The sequence below is a fragment of the Octopus bimaculoides genome, chromosome 4 (assembly GCF_046866305.1).
Source record: "Octopus bimaculoides isolate indiv1 chromosome 4, ASM4686630v1, whole genome shotgun sequence".
NCBI classification, from domain to species: Eukaryota; Metazoa; Mollusca; class Cephalopoda; order Octopoda; family Octopodidae; genus Octopus; species Octopus bimaculoides.
In genome coordinates this window covers 123,711,374-123,729,780 of record NC_142931.1, presented here as the reverse complement: position 1 = coordinate 123,729,780, position 18,407 = coordinate 123,711,374, and the positions used below count along the sequence as shown (strand labels likewise).

Below are 18,407 nucleotides of genomic sequence, written 5' to 3'. Positions count from 1 at the left end.
GGCTAACTAAAAATCTGAAAACAAACATGGACATTTAGGACAAACTTATGAAAATGCTTCAGACAGGCAAAGGGTTAAAGAAAGTAGGGTACAATTTGATAGAGATATAACTATTATTTCTATCAAATTAAAGTTCCCTCATACACTTAAAAGATTAAGTATTGATAGTGATGTTGTACAGCAGTCTCTGCAAGTAGGACTGGTTCTGGTTCTGAATTGTGGTGATAGTCGTGGTGTCATGTATTGTTATGATGGAAGTAAAACTAGTGGTGCTGGTGTTTAATGCTATGATAATAAATAGTAGAACTAATAGCAGTGTGTGGTGGATGGCAGCAGTAGAACCAGTGGGATTACATAATGATAAATGAACTATAGAATTTTCCAATCTAATTAGCAATTTATCTGCTTCCACAATCGATAACTGATGGCTATTGTGCTAAATTACAGACCATATAATGTCACCACCATCCACCCCACTGCCACCATTATTATCATCATCATCATCATCATCATGTTCACCTTTCTTTGCCAAAATGGATTGGATGGGTTTGTTTCAACAAAGCAGTCTAACCACTTGTTATATTACATAAACACACATGTGCATATATATATATATATATATATATATATATATATATATACATATATATACACACACACACACACACATACATTCTCTCTCTCTCTCTCTCATCATTCCTGTATGATGGGTTGTCCTCTCTTTGCTGGTTTCGTCTTCTCACCTTCACTATCTCTCTCTTTCTCACTATATTTTTCTATTTATTTGTCTACACAATCACTAACGGACATCTGTATTATTATTATTATTATTATTAAGAAGGCAGCCAATTGGTTGAATCGTTAGCACACTAGACAAAATGCTTAGCTGCATTTCTTTCCAGCTTTACATTCTGAGTTCAAATTTTGCGGAAGTTAGCTTTCAAAGTCGATAAAACAAGTATCAATCAAGCACTAGCATTGATATTATGAACAAGCCTCTCTCTCTCTCAAAATTCCAGGCCTTGTCCCTATAGTAGAAAAGATTATTACTATTATTATTAGCACTGTCAAGGCTAATAATGATAATAATATACTGACAGAATAGTTTGAGCATCAGACAAAATGCATTGCAGTATTTCTCCAGTTCTTTACATACTAAATTAAAATTCCAGTTGAGACCAACTTTACTTTACAGCCATTTAAGATCAATGAAATAAAGTGCCAGTCAAGTTTTGAGTTAATTTAATCAGTGAACTTCTCTCCAAATATGTGTTGGTCTTGTTTCTTTCAAAAATGATTGGTAATACTGTGACATCACTGCAAGCTGTTTTATATCAGTGAGATTGATGTCATTGCTGTTTCTCTTGAACCTTTATAAATAACCACTTGTTAGAAAGACATGGACAGGGGGGAATTCCAGAAGCCTGTTTTGGGACGGTGCAGTGATTAGTGTTGGACTCAGCTAGGGGGATGAGAGAAGGAGAGACAAATGGGACAAGAATGCTCAAGTGAAGGTAGCATGAGCCCTGCCAGCTCTTTATAGTAGCAGTAGAATTAACAGAGACGAGACTGCATGCTTTGTGAGTGAAAGGCTGGAGCATGTCTGTGAGTGATGATTTTATATCGGCCATTTGGAAGGCCCTTTTCTGAGGTGATCTGTATGCAACAGCAGCAACATCATCCCAGATATGAGAGCAATACTACAGAGCTCCTCAGCAGAGCTTTGTAGGGTATCAATAATTGTTGCTTGCAATGGTGAGATAGTTTGTTTATTGGAGGAAATGTTTTTACTGTAGGATGTTTTCTATTATCCACTCACCTGTGAAAATAGGGAATAGTTTGATTTTTTTTTTTTTAAAGAAGTGTTATGAATACGTTAATTAGAACATGTAACTAGTAATCAAGTGCCTTAATCTCATCTCTTTTGAGTCTCATTAACCATTATACTTCAGTAAAATATTTTCAAATTTCTAGCCTCTTTAATCTATGTTTGATGTTTGTATAGTCTACATAGCATTTTTAGTTCCTATTATATACTGATGCGCTATTGTATATACTAATTTCAGACAGTAAAAGAGTAACGACCCCTCTAACTATTACTTGAGCTATGTTTCTATCACTTGAGACTCTCAATCTATTCTAATCAATTGGGCAACTGCCATCCTCATCGTAATATTTTTTTTTACTGCTGTTGGGAGCAGTAACCCTTTGTCTTTATGTAAATGACAGGTCTACATCTTATGTGGCCTATCATGTTATCTGAGGTATGAGAAGTTTTGATAGAACACCAGCACTATGTAGTTACTGGGTGACTTTCCTGTTACATGGTTGAATCATTTCAGTCTCTTTACCAACATTACCTCAGCATTAATGTCTTGTCATGTGTAGAGCGTTTCTTATGGAAGTACTTCTACACCTGTTTCATAAGGATACCCTTAGTATAGACCATAACCACTGCATTTCAAAACTTTTAATCTTGAGTTCATCTCCAGATTTTAGGGTCTACATTTTTGAGGTAGATGAATATTCACACACACACACACACACACACACACACACACACACACACACACACACACACACACACACACACACTCTCTCTCTTTCTCTCTCTCTCTCTCTCTTTCTCTCTTTCTCTCTCTCTCTCTCTCTCTCTCTCTCTCTCTCCTAAACACAGAACTACTGCATAGTTTAGTGAACAGTATAGTCCCCACCCAGACAGACATGATACACCTGGAACAATAAATCTGTGGGTAACACCCAGTCATTTGACTGACTGCCTACATCATGCCATAGAATTATTTTGAACTCAAGTTTTATAGATATTTATATTCAGAAATTAGACACAGGAGGATGTCAGTAGACTGGAGTACAACATAAGGTAAGATAAATAGATGAAGATAAAAGTACAGAAATATTATATTACAAGTGAAATGAATTGGTTTCAACCGCTAATGAAAAATGTTATGGAGTTGGGGTACAGAGAACTCAGTGAACTCCTCCCTATAGTGTGAGGTTAGGCATGTTTTCACCAATACACATTAAAATATTGTGAGCTAACAAGGGAGCTTGTCTCTAACCCTGCAAGAAATAGCAGTGAAGCTTTCCCTCCACCTAAATTGCACTCGTAAGGAAAGGAAAGGACACATTCAGTAATATTATTCAGTTTGGATTCATTGTGTCTGTATAGAAGGTGGGTTGCTCACAGCTAGGATATCTTTGTTTTATGAGCTTGCTGAATTAGGTTTCATCAGGGGTTAACCCTCTAGCATTCAGATTTCTCTGTAAATTGTAATATTTATTTACATTGATTTGAATTATACATGCATTATCTTGTTGCTCTGAGATTTTGATGATATGATTGCTTATTTTTAGAATGACATTAAAACATAGGCGTGAGAGGTTGGAATCCAGCTGATTTGAACATAAAACAAGTTGAATATTTTGGCTGGATGTGACCGGTTTAAATGCTAAAGGGTTAATAACATCAACAGTTACTGTTTTCCACAGCTGTTGTCTCTTCTTTTGAGGGATTTTTAACACTGATACAAGGCTCTAAATTTTAGGGAAAGTGTATAGTGGATTACAGTATTTGATTACATAAGTCCCAGTATTTTCAAACTTCTAACCTATCTAATCTTTGATGTTTGTATAGTCTACATAACATTTTTAGTTCCTGTTATATACTGATGAGCTATTGTGGATACTAATTTCAGACAGTAAAAGAATAACAACCCCTCTGACCATTACTTGAGCTATGTTTCTATCACTTGGACAACTGCCATCCTCATCATAATGGGTGCAAGCTGATACATATTTTTTTTTACTACTGTTGAGAGCAGTAATACATCTTATGTGGTCAATCATGTTATCTAAGGTATGAGAAGTCTTGGTGGAACACCAGCACTGTGTATCTAAAATAAGAAAGCCAGGTTCACATTGGCTAGTAGGAAGTTTGCTTCCCAACCACATGGTTCTGGTGCCACTGCATGGCACCTTGAGCAAGTGTCTTCGACTATAGCCTTGGACCAGACAAAGACTTGTGAGTAGATTAGGTAGACAGAAACTGAGAGAAGCCCATCATGTGTGTTTGTGTTTGTCCCCCACCACCATTGCTTGACAACTGGTGTTGGTGTGTTTGTCTCCATGACTTAGCAGTTCAGCAAAAAGACCAATTGAATAAGTACTAGGTTTGAAAAAAATGAATACTGGGGTTTATTCACTTCTCTTAAAATTCTTCAAAGTAGTGCTCTAGCATGGGAAATGGACTGGTGATGAGGATGATGACGTCATCATAATAGTAGTAGTAGTAGTAGTAGTAGTAGTAAAAGTAAAGAATAGCATTTATTCACTCTGCAACTGAGATAACAGATTTGCAGGTTTAATTGACTTAACTGTCCCAGTATATGACTGGAACTGCTCTGCAAGGAATTCATCTCAGATAAACTTTATTAGTGCAACCAAGCGCCTGATCTTCGATGCTTTGCAAGTATGACCTCATTGAACTTTATAGTTAGGGGTCACAGTTGTTATATAGTCCTAGTTCAATCCTGACAAAGACAACATTCCAGTCTCTCTGATTTTATTTATTTATTTATTTGTTCATTACAGAATATATCTAAGACTACAATGTGATTCTCTTTTTAAATTGACAGGCCATGATTTTCAGATTTAGCTTCTGTTTCTAACAAATAAAGTAGCTCTATAGAGGTTTCCTTCCCCTCTTGTCTTCTTAATTTTATTTTGTGTCCACTATTGTAAATTATACATTTCTTCTTGATATTTCTGTTTTGTACTATCAATCAATGATAGATGATCTAATAATCTTTTTTTACTTCTTCTTCTTTCAGAATGGCCTCAACGCACTCCACCTCGCTTCTAAGGAAGGCCATATTAATATTGTCACAGAATTACTGCGAAGAGGAGCAAATGTTGAAGCAGCAACTAAGGTATTTTATTTTAAACATATGGTTTAAACCATTATCATAACATCTTTCTCCTGCACACACGTGTGTGTATGTATGTGTGTGTGTGTGTGTGTGTGGTTTTCTGTCAGTCTCAGTTGTTCAGTCAACTAAATTACCTGCTCATGGAATTAGTGTGTAAGTGGCTGAACATTCCACAGACATGTGTAACCCCTTAACATAATTCTCATATAGAATCAGCTTGGCACAATGTGTGACAAGGCTGTAACTTTTTTGAATTACAGGTAAAAATCCATCTGTCAGGTTTCTGTAGAGTTTTCTATCTGCCCAATTCCATTAATGAGGTGAACGGGCTGTGGATTGAAACTATGCAAACCATGTAAGTTTGGTTTGCATGGTTGCAAACCAAACTTCATTACCAGTTGGCCATACTGCACCTAGATGTGTGTATATATATATATATATATATATATATATATATATATATATATATATATATAATCTATCTAATCTACCACTGATATTTTTCTGACTCTGAATATAATCTGCTTATATCAGCTGATTATAAGGATTTTCACATAATACAGCTGGTTTAGATTTAGTTTAAATTGAAAACGTGTTGTACATCAAAAGCTTTTTATCCTATGTATAATATACACCTGAGATAACTACACTATTCTACTTAAGTTATTCCCCTTGCTGACATTTCTCCTGCTGTAATACTAAACCTTTCATGATAAACTGCACTGCATATGTTTTTCAGTTAATTTTCTAAATAATCAAAAAATTTGCTGGCTCTTAGTTAAAGTTGATTGTAATGTTATTTTTTGGTAGTTGAATGTTTTGAATATAGCTTATCAGAAGGTTCTGACATAAACCTATAGTGAAATTTTTACCTACTGACATCTTAATTTACCATTGATGTAATACTTAAGTTTTTGTAGGGTTTTTTTTAATTATATAAATTAAAAATAATTACATAAATTTAAAAAAATTTGAAGTTTCCAACATGTTCATCATCAAAACGTTTAAAATATCAGGTTTTAATGATGCAACTGTTTGGTATTCTATGGTTTGTCTGGTTGAATGAAATTGGAGTATCATTCCTAGATGCTGATGTGTTATGGGGAATTTTCAAACATTCCATAATGATTACTGCTAAACTAGTTCTTTGGCTTTAATCAGATTTTCTTTTAAATTCTCTTCTTCAATTGACTGAGAACGAGTTACAGCTGGCCAAGCTGGTAGACTTGTTATCTGACGAAGACACTTAATGGCTCAGCTGACTTATTTGTAAATAGATACCATTGGAAGTTAGTTACAATTTACTGCAAGGCAGGGGTCGGGAAGAGGAGCAAATTATTTTCATGTGTTTTGTTAGTTTTGAGATTTTACAAAAATTTTGATTGTTTTTAGAAATCTTTCTTCATTAATTTACAGGAGGAATATTACAACTGGCCAGGTTCCTAGAATACTGTCCTTTGACACTAAGGACTGATAGTTCAAATCTTATTATTTGTGGCTAGGCTGTCACTTAATGGCCCAGTTAACTTATAAATAGGCACCACTTGAAAATTATTTGTGTCTCACTGATAAAATCAAAAGGTGGTGATGAATAATTCACAAGTGTTTTGTTAGGTTTTAGCAATGTGCTTAAATAACCCATGTAAGATGAACATCCTATGCAGGTGGTAGAGATTTCTTTCATTTCCTAAAAGCCAGAAAAATTGGGACAAGCTTCAGTAATCTGCTACAGCTTTCAATAATGATGGAGGTTGAAGATAAGTTTCTTCTTAAAATAAAATTAAGTTGTTAGCATTTGGTATGACAGGTGAGAGCAGTAAACACTGCAGACATTCTGGAATTCTTATACCACATAGGTTGATTTAACTTTCCTATGACAGTATTTTGAACACTCTCCACTAAACTTCAGACCTTGTTCCTATATTACAAACTGTTGTTATTATGTTCTGAGTTCAAATGCCACTGAAGTCGATTTTGTCTTTCATCTTTTCAGGGTTGATGAAATGAGCACCAGTCAAGCACTGGGAGTCAATGTAATCGACTACACCCTCTCCCAAAATTTCAGGCCTTGTGTCTTTATTATTATTATTATTATTTTTATTATTGTGTGATGAAAACTCATAGCTTATTTTGCTGGGTATGATGAAAAGTGTCAGCAGACTAAAGTGACACTTGTTTACTGGTCATGCTTCAAGAACTCTGGGAAGAATTCTTGCAGTTCCAAGCAATGCTGATTTTTGTAGGTGTTCTACCTTCACACTTGCACCAATCTTTTTCAGCCATGTTTGTAGTTGAGTGCTGATACTTCCAAGTGCACCAATTACTATTGGTATCACATCTACTCTCCTCATTGACCACAACTTTCTATTATTATAATTAATTAATTAATTAATTAATTCATAAGATGGTGATCGGTGATCTGGTAGAATCATTAGCATGCTGGGCAAAAATGCTTAGTGGCATTTCATCCATCTTTACATTCTGAGTTCAAATTCTGCTGGGGTCGACTTAGCCTTTCATCTTTTCAAGGTCGATAAAATAAGTAACAATCAAGTACTGGGGTTGATGTAATCATCTAGCCCCCTTCCACCAAAATTTCAAGCCATATGTCTATAGTAGAACGGATTATTATTGTTGTTATTATTTATTTAATTTATAAATTACTGAACCAATGGCTGTATGAGTGCTTGAGGTTCATGAATTCATTAGATCATTGTACTCTGATTTCTCATACATAAAAATTGGGTTTTCCCTATGAATCAATAGCAGTAGTAACATTTGTGGTTATAATGGCAATGCAGGTAGTAGCTGTTGTGTAATAGTAGTGTTAATGATATAATATTTGGTGATGGTGGTAATATTTGGTAGTAGTAATTGCAGTAACTGGTAATACTGTTCAAAATAACTCAGAAACTATCTGCTCTTATATGAACGAATGACATTGTCTTTCTTAACCCTTTAGCATTCATATTACTCTGTCAAATGTAATATTTATCTATTCAAAGTGTTTTGAATTAATCATGCATTGTCTCATAGCTTTTGAGAATTTAATGGTGTGATTATATATTTTTAGAATGAAATTGTAGGGTAAGTGTGAGAAACTGGATCTAGCTGATTTGATCATAAAATGAGTAGAATAATCGGGCTGTGTTTAGCCAGTTCAAATGCTAAAAGGTTAATCACTCTTTTGTCCATATTCATTCTGTAGCATTTCCATATGCATCCTCCCCTTAAAAATGTTTCAAGACAAAGTGTTAGAATTGACACAATATTTAGTTCTTTCTCTATGTACTGAGTTCAAATCCTGGCAAGCTCAACACGGGCCTTTCATCCTTCTGCAGTTTAATTAAGTTGACTACATTCTTTTCATAAAATCCATGGTCTTATCGCCTCTGTTAGAAATAATAATAATTGTAATGCTGGCTGGTAGGATCATTAGCATTCCAGGAAAAATGCTTAATGGCATTTCTTCTAGTTTTACATTCAGAGTTCAAATTCCACTAAGGTCTACTTTTCCTTTCATTCTTTCAGGGATCGATTGAATTACACCCTCCCTCAAAATTACTGACTTTTTGCCAAAATTTGAAATTATTATTATTATTATTATTATTATTATTATTATTATTATTATTATTATTATTACTATTATTATTATTATTATTATTGTTAATATTATTATTTCGCAGTGAGCTGATAGAATCCTTAACATACCAGACTAACTGCTTCACAACATTTCATCCATCTTTATGTGCTGAGTTCAAATTCCACCACGGTTGACTTTTATCCTTTCAGAGTCAATAAAATACGTACCAGTTGAGCACTGAGATCAATGTAATCAACTTCCCCATCCCCTCAAAATTGCTGGCCTCATTCTAAAATAAGAAAGAATTATTATCAATGACAGTGGGTTGGCAGAAGAATTAGCATCAGAATAATATATATGTATATAATGATTGAGTAACAAAATAAAAACGAGTGATTAATTAAATTATTTCAGTCCTTTAGTAAGCTTCAGTGGTGCAACTTTGTGTGTATCATTTTTTTCAGAAGATAAACAATTAAATAAATGTTTTCAAAAGTATATGAAGAAATGAAATAATTGAATTAATCACTCTTGTTATGTTATCATTATATGTACTCTATACATATCATGATGCATCTGCATAGATGTATTTACATTTTCAAGGTATATTTGGTGTGTAATGGAACTGTAAATAAATAGTTATATGCTGTACCTTATACAGGCACATTCATAACAAATTTACACACACACACACACATTAGTACTTCACTTTATGGGGCCCCAAGTTTACGAGTTTTTACAAATTTTATTTTCTGTTTATGAGTTTTTGCTTTATAAGCAGTCTCTGGGAATGAATTAACTCGTATATCAAAGCAATACTATATATATATATATATATATAAGGAACTTTCCATCCATTAGAATGTAAATGAATACATCTCAATTTTGCCCTGAAGAGATTTTTACCTTTTGAATTCATAATGCAGTTTTAATTGTAAAATATGAATGAAGGTAAGAAATTGGAACGTGAAATTGACTATTATATAAATAAATTGATTTTTTTTTTTTGTATTCACATTCTCCATTTTCTTTATATATATGTAATGATCCCAAACTGGTCAAAAAAAAAAATTCAGAGACAAGTGAAGAGCAACAAACAAACAAGGTTTATTAGTTTGACACTGAGGAAAAATGAAAGTCTTTGATATTTCAAGCCTATGCTCTTCTACAGAAAGGAATGGGGCAAGAAAGTAGATGGAGAGAGGAAAAGAAAAGAAAGAAAAAATGTCTGGATTAACAGTTGTACATGTTGAATCTGTTTGTATGTGTGTTTGTCTATATGTATACGCACACACACACAGATTATTTATAGTACCACTTTCCACTAATTCTAAAAAAAAACAACAGTTGGTTGGTCAGTCTGCATTTGTGAACCATAACCTCAAGCCAACCAAAGCTTTGTGACAGAAACTAAAAGAAGCTTGTTTTGCATGTGTGTGTGGGGGGGTGTCTCCTTGTCTTGACATCACCAATAGTAGATATAAATGGTGTCCAATCTTCTGTGAAAGCACATTTGGCCATAAGGAAGAATTAACTGTATTTAGAAACAGGTGAAGATTGGTAGCAGAAACAGTTTCTGGCTGTAGAAAATCTACTTTCATGAAATTTATCCAACCCATGGGAAAGTGGATGTTGAAATTATAATGATAGTCCATTTTCTAATGAGGAATGTTTCTTCTAGAGAAGTGATTTGACCTCAACAGATTATTAGTCGTTAGTGATCTTTGAGTAGTAGAATGTATAGTTAATGCAGATTTAAAATTTCAATATACTCATTTAGTCCATTGTTATTTATCAACCTCCAACAGAAAATCAGAGGATAAATTATGTTTAGTAGATGTTTGGAATTTAGATATACGTGGATGTATATTAAGTTGTAAGTATTTCTAACCATTATGCTATTTCATTCAAAATAGCAAATTTTCACTACTTTATGTATGTATGTATGTATGTATTTGTTTTTTTATGCAACCATAAACATGTGTTTTTTTTTTGTGTATGCATGGATCTGTTAGTATAACTAAGTTTCATATTATCTTTTTCAGAAAGGGAATACAGCCCTACACATCGCCTCATTGGCTGGTCATGAGGAAATTGTCAAAATCCTCGTACAGAATGGTGCCAAGGTCAACGTACAATCAATGGTATGGATATTTTAATTTTATTCAGAGAGTGAGAGAGACTGTACTATAATCAATGATACAGTAATGTCCTGTACCGTGCATAGTACAATTCTCTTGTACTGTTGTAATTCATTGCAGGCGTCATTTATAAATCCCTTGAGTAGTAATGTATGTGTGATAGAGATTGATAACTCAGATGCATTTAGCCTTGCTGTGGAACAGAGCTCACATGTTCTTTTTGGCATCTTTGGAATGTATTCATTTTAGTGATTTGGTGGGATAAAAAAACTACCTGGATTTGAACTGAGAGCAATGAATTAACGCATTGAATAAAATGCATCATGGTCTTTGACTCTTTGTGCTATGAGTTCAGATTCTGCTTATGGCAACCAAGTTCCAACCTACTAAAAAAACAATCATCCTAATTTCAGAGTGAGACTTTGTGTATGTGTGTGTGTGGGGGGGGGGGGGGTATACTGTTTCTTTGTGGATTGGATTAGAAGGGAAAAAAAGCAACCAATTCAATAAGCGGGGAATACTATTTAATAATAGTATTTCCCGCTTATCGTTGCCAGTGCCCCTGGACTGGCTCTTGTGCGGGTGGCACATAAAAGACACCATTTCGAGCGTGGCCGTTTTCGTGCGGGTGACACGTAAAAGCACCCACTACACTCTCTGAGTGGTTGGCGTTAGGAAGGGCATCCAGCTGTAGAAACTCTGCCAAATTGGATTGGAGCCTGGTGTTGCCATCCGGTTTCACCAGTCCTCAGTCAAATCGTCCAACCCATGCTAGCATGGAAAGCGGACGTTAAACGACGATGATGATTATGATGAATAGTTGTAGATAAGTTATTTCAAGTTTCATACTTGAAAAGTACAATATTCAGTCACACTTATGTGATGTGTGCTGTATACGATCCAGGAATCATTCAGGCTATGGCTTTTACAAGCACAGCTGAATATCGTACTTTTCAAGTATGAAAACTTGAAGTAGCTTGCCCATAACTACTGCATTTATTAAATGATGGGGAGGAGAAGTGAGAGAGAGAGAGAGAGAGAGAGAGAGAGAGAGCAAGGTACGGAAATAGATCAGACAGACAGATAGATCAATATGGATTGGTATTTAAAATATATAATAAATATAAACTTTTTGTGTTGTATCATTCAACCAGTATTTACTTCAATTACTGCTTGTAATGTATTCTCTTCCTCTACTTCTTTCTCTCTCTCTCTCTCTCTCTCCTTCCCTCTCTCCCCACACATTTTCATGTGTATAAACTCCTCCCTCCCCTTCTCTCTGTAACTTTCTTTTGCTCTCCTATTTCTCTTTGTGGAGGAGATGAACACTGGGAGTTGTGCCAGTTGTGTATATACCAAACCAGCAGCTCTGCTTTGTTATCACACACTGCACCATTGCTTCAATACTAGCCACCACCACCACTACTACCACTGGCCACCTGTCAGTTATGGCAATAGTCCAGTTTCTTGGTCAAAAATTTTGTCTCTTTTGTTGTTATATCTTTCAATGGTTGCCAAACAACTGTGAGTTCAAATCTTGATGCCTGCATTTTGTATGGTGTCTCTTATGAGCACAGTCATCATTAATTGACAGTAATTTGTTGTTGTCATTCATTAACTCTCACACAATTATGCTCAGCCTTATCAGTGGTACGTATGTGGCTGTTTGAATAATAGTAGATTGTTGTTGCCTAGTTCCAGATCAGCCCTGATCAAGCAACATTTCAGACCACCCTAGCTTTTATATAAATAAATATATATGTGAAGGTGCATGGCTCAGTGGTTAGTGTTGGGCTCACAATCATAATGTAGTGAGTTCAATTCCTGAACCAGGCTGTGTGTTGCGTTCTTGACCAAAACACTTTCATGTTGCTCCATTTTACTCAGCTGTAGAAATGGGTTGTGTCATCATTGGTACCAAGCTTTTATTGGTCTTTGCCTTTCCCTTGGATAACATCAGTGGCATGGAAAGGGGACGCTGGTATGCATGGGCAACTGTTGGTCTTCCATATACAACCTTGCCCTGACTTGTGCCTTGAATGGGAACTTTCTAGGTGCAATACCATGGTCATTCATGACCAAAGGGGAGTCTTTAATGTGTGTGTGTGTGTGTATGTATATATATATATATATAAATATATATATATATATATATATATATATATATGAGACTACATTATCCAATGTGACCATGCTTTTTTAAGGTGATAGTGTGAGAAGGGACATTTCAAACATCTTTTTACTTGAACAGTTAGCATAATTATTGTACATTACACCTTTAAATGCACTTGTTCTAAGAATTCTTTCATAAACAATTGCATTTGAAGAACCATTTCACTCATACTTGCATGGTTAGAAGAACACAATCCTACTTCTTTGTAGTATATCAGATAATCAAGTCAGTAGGCTATGATACAACCTGTGATACAGTTAGTGGTCCATTTATTGTCAACAGCACTGTTCAGTGCCTATCACCAATACACTTAGCTCACAAAGATTAATTTTATCATTTGACTGTAGTTTCCCCAAACTCAGTCCATCATATCAGTAAAGCCCCTTCATTAATGCCTGTAACACCTACATCTAGTGTTTGGTTGGTTTAAATTCTACCCCCAAAACATCCCTCTCGCAGGATTGTTAAAACAATAGCAATCACTCATCATACACCCCACACATAATTTTACATTTGATATATCTTTTTCCACAGACCGGATTCACACCATTGTACATGGCAGCACAAGAAGGCCATTCTGAAGTGGTCAAGTTTCTCTTGGACAACGGGGCTAGCCAGAGCCTTGCCACTGTGGTAAGTATTATTGTCCTCTTTTTTTTGTACAATTGTTATTAAATTTTTAATATTTGTAGATTAACAATAATGAAGTTCATATACATGTACATTTTACTGATGTATAATATATTAATGAAGTAATGAGATTTCATTTGAAAAAGCTACCCAATTTTGCCTGTTAGTTCAGTCGACAGTGGTTGGCAGAACCAATTATCCACTAGTAAAGACAGTTACATAAAAAAAAGATTATCCCAAACTATGAAAGCATGAAAAAAATGGATATAATGCATTAAAAATAAATTGAGCAATCCACTTCTTTCAATCACAGTCCACTATAACTGTGTGTCTTGGCCTTCATGAATAATACAAGTTTGTCTAAACCAGGCAGACTGTACTGTACTTTACTGCTACTTTATGAACCTCGAAAGGATTAAAGACAAAGTTGGTCTTGGCAGGATTTGAAAGCAGAGTGTAAAAGAGCCAGAAGATATATTGCATGGTATTCTGCCACTTCATTGCCATAATGATAATGATTTCTAACTTAATCCATTACCTCCCATAATTCTATTAACTGGAATTTTTTTTATGAAACTTTGATTTATAGCATAAAACAGCCTTAGAAACATGCTGGAATGATCAAAATAACATTTCAAAATAACATTTTAAATAGAAATAAGCGAGATATTGGGTGAAAAATTAGCAAACCTCATTTGAATATCAGAGAAATATACCTAGTAGATATAGCAAAAAGGTTAGATATGTGTAAATATTGACAGATAATTACGAAATTTGTGATTTTTAAGTGATCTCATATGAGATCACTGGTAGATAATGGGTTAAGCACAAGACCACAAGTTTTACTTGACCTTGTTACTTGGCTGATACTTATTTTATCAACTCCTGAAGGATGACAGCCAAAAGTGGCTCTGACAGAATTCTGACTTAAAACATAAATACCTTTTTTTCTGATGGTCTCCTAATTCTATCATCTACTCCAGTAAGAATGATGATGATAGTAATGATAGTAAAAACCTACCTCATCTAAAAGTGAATTTGTGTGAGATGTTCCACGGGTGAATGTAGTATAAATAAAGTATTTTGTCTCTATTTCAGGATGGTTTCACTCCACTTGCTGTAGCACTACAACAAGGGCATGATAAGGTTGTAGCTGTTCTCCTAGAACATGACACCAAAGGCAAAGTTCGCCTGCCAGCCTTACATATCGCTGCTAAAAAAGATGACATTGGATCAGCAAACCTTTTGCTTCAAAATGACCACAACGCTGACAGTTCTACCAAGGTAAGTGTGGCACATACTTATGTATGTATGTTTATGTATGTAAGAGAGAGAAAAGAGGTAGGTTTGTTGGCAGTGAAAAAGGAAGTGTGTGTGTGTGTGTGTGTGTGAGTGGGGAGGGAGGGAGGGAGGGAGGGAGCGGGCGGGCGGGCGAGCGGGAGAGCGAGCGAGAGAGAAAGAAAGAAATTGGAAAGGTATGGAGAAAGAGTGTGTATATGTGCATGTGTACCTCTGTCAATGATTATGGATATGAGGCTGTGAACGTGTATGTTTGAGGTATTTGATTAGGAGGTGCTATGTATGAAATGTATGGTAAAGGTGTTGGATGTATTTATCTAGGCTCAAGGAGTTGATATGTGTGTTTACCAACATTGAGAAAACATCATGTAATTCTGATTAAAATATGAAGAATATGATCCCTTCACCCATTTTCTTCCCACACTTCTTCAAGAGTCTTTTTAGCCCCCACCTTCCTCCAGGTCACTTGATTTAATTTGCATGTTTGATAGACTTAACCTAACCAATAAAACTAATACAATGTTTGAACTTAGACTAAAAGAGTGATGATTTTTACCTGTTTTGATTTTTCTCTATCTACCTTGTCCAAGCTAAGGAGGAGTAGGCCCTCCTACTACATCAGTGTTAAGTTGCTTTTCTACAGGTCTCAATGTGAGAGGGGGGAGGGAGATAAGAACAACCCTGTCTCTAAAATGACAAGAGATCCCCCTTCCTCCCATAAATATGTGGAGACCACTGAAATGTAGCAGGGACTTAATGAGATTAAAACAGATGTAAAAACTAAGCGATGAAGAAGCTGATAAAGCTATTCCAGTAACTCTTCACATTTATTGCTTGAGACCCCTTCTATGTTAAGTATGGCCATACTATTGAAAGGGATTTAAAACCCTTTCTCTCTGTTTATTATTGTAGTGTACTATTGAAGGTGGTTTCAGATTCCTTCTAGTAGATTGTTAAAGAAGTTATTAGACATCCATCTGTCTAGTAATAACTATTGTAGCTACATATACTTAACAAATTTATGCCTCTGCTTAAGAGATACGTCTCCAAGTGTTTAGCATATTATCTTTTAATAAGCAGTTACTCTCATCTAACTACATACTTGGGGTTTAGTACCAATTCCCTTATTTTTTTTTTATTTCTTTTAATTCTTATAAGTACACATTTACACTTTGAAAGCAGTACCCTGTAAGTTCGCTTGCTTTGTGTAGATCATGAATTCAAAATCTGCTGCTTAAACAGGAAACGTATGTTACCTATTAAATCAACTGCCAGCAGAATGCAAAGTGAACATTTTTTGTTATTTGAAGGGAGCCTACTCTGTACCTTTCAGACAAGACATTGATGTCTACAGTCTATATAGTTATCTCCCTTCGCTACTAAATTGCCTCGATGATTTCGTTTTACCTTTATTATTATTATTTATTTTCGTCCAATTATAATATTGATCCCAGCTTCACCGATGGACATACAGATCTTTGTTTCTGAAAATGGCCCTAGTTATATAGCCCTCCCTCTCATCTTAACATCTGCATGTTGTCTACTAACAGGATTTGATATTGCCAAATACAATCTAACAAAGAAATGGCTTGCTGTGAAAATAAGCATGATATTTATGTTGATGATATCTAAAAAATATTTTATTTAGATTTACAAGTCAGTAGATTCACAAATCAATAGATTCACAAATCATTAACATTTAATAACTGCAGGTCCTGTCTTTTCTTCAAATATAGAGTGTCTATTGAATATATCCTTCCATTTTTAAGATAATAAAATGTGATTTCAAAGAGATTTTCCTGCTATTTCTAGCAGGTTGTTCAACTGCACAAAGGCTCCATTCATTAGCTTGTGGAGTAAATGGTTGTTCTTTGAGGTGTATAATAATTTGTGTCATAAATTCTGTATCCATAATGACAAAAGTTGTGGCTTGTTTAAAACTTTTATTAATCCCATTATCACGGTAGGAGCACAGGGCGGTTTAACTGTACTAAAGTAGAAAATAGTTTTGTAACACCCAAGGTTATCAAGATTACAACGATGTTGTCATTTGAATAACTAAAATATCATCACCTAAATAACAAAACTGAAATAAACAAATTTCTTGATTGTTAAGCAGGTTTAGCTAACACATTAGCTTCATCAATAACATATTGATATGTCCATTTGGGACATTGATGAATATGATGAGTGTTTTTTTGTTTTTTTTTTATCTTAACAATTATAAGGCATTTAAAGATTTTGAAAGAGATGATATTTGTTTGAATTTAGTCTAGTGTGTTATCATGTTTATAATATTAAAACTATAGTGAAAAAATTAACACAAAATTAACCCTAATGCAACATATAAACCCAGACAAATGAGGCTGTGAACTCAGATGTGATATAACAATTCATGCAGGTTCTCTTGCCTTCGGTGCCATCAGCACTCACCTGTTACTTAACAACAGTAGTAATAGTAATGAATTAATAAAAGTAATGATAATAATTCAGTAATAATGACAATTTAACCAAAATAATTTGATAATAATGTTGTGATTGTTCAGTAGAAATAATAATAATAATAATAGTTTCTAACTTTAGCTGAAGACAAATGAAATAATGGCAGTTTAACAGCAGCAGTGATAAGGATTTAATAATATTATTAATTTTAATATTTATAATAATAATAATAATAATAGTAGTAAAAAAATTGTTAAAGATGACTAACAGGAAACAAACTAGTATCGTTTTCTCAACACAATGTTTAAATGTGTGCATAAGCAGCAACTGAATATGAAACAAATGATATGATTGCTAATGAAGTCACAACACTATTTACAGACATTCATGTCTGGTGTTATGAGTTCATTAACAACTATTAGTTTCACATTTAGTTGCAAAACATTTGCTCTCATCTGTTTTGTTATGATATATATTATACTATTAACATCTAAATAATACACACACAGACACTTGTATGTAATTTACAATATAGCTTTATATATAGATATATATAATTGTCACTAAAGTTAACTAGGGTGTTTGGAACATCTACATTGCTAGAAATAAGAGCTAAAATGCACTAATGCTGTAGTCAGTGTACATAAACGTAAGCATATACACTAACAGGGGACTTTAATCGTCCAAAAAATGCCAATCAAGAATTCCTAATACTGACATCAGTTTCGGCAATTTCATCTCAGTTAGGACTGGCTTGAACTTTGGCTCTTTTTGGACTCGTTGACTATAGCATTACTGCATTTTAGCTCTTATTTCTAGCAATGTCAGTGTTTCTAACACCCTAGTCACATTTAGTAACAATTATAATTCTTCTTTTTGGTGAAACATTGCGACTGCTGTTTATATAAATGTTATATATATATATATAAAAAGCTTGTTGTAAATTACATATATATAATTATTAATTATTTGTATATCTTAAGTCATTTTTACTATAAATTATATCTCTGTTATAAAGCAAAATTGTACATAAATTACAATAGTCATTTGAGACACTTGACATCTCTGTTTCAGTGTCTTTTCCATATTCTGACATTTAAAATTTTTTTTTAATATTTTCTGAAGAAGCCATAAGCACAATTAAGGGAAGAAATTAAGAGAAATAATAATGTTTTCTAACATTGGTACAA

At 34.2% G+C, this 18,407-nt stretch overlaps 1 protein-coding gene across 50 annotated transcripts in view; it reads left to right on the top strand.

Moving 5' to 3' along the window:
* LOC106871604 (uncharacterized) overlaps window positions 1-18,407 on the top strand; it is a 353,757-nt gene that overhangs the window by 168,537 nt on the left and 166,813 nt on the right. For all 50 annotated transcript variants that reach the window (XM_089351398.1, XM_089351389.1, XM_089351385.1 and 47 more), the window contains exons 3-6: window positions 4,851-4,949; window positions 10,578-10,676; window positions 13,381-13,479; window positions 14,575-14,760. In XM_089351398.1, the coding sequence (XP_089207524.1) occupies window positions 4,851-4,949; window positions 10,578-10,676; window positions 13,381-13,479; window positions 14,575-14,760 (483 nt within the window). The remainder of the gene's footprint in view (window positions 1-4,850; window positions 4,950-10,577; window positions 10,677-13,380; window positions 13,480-14,574; window positions 14,761-18,407) is intronic.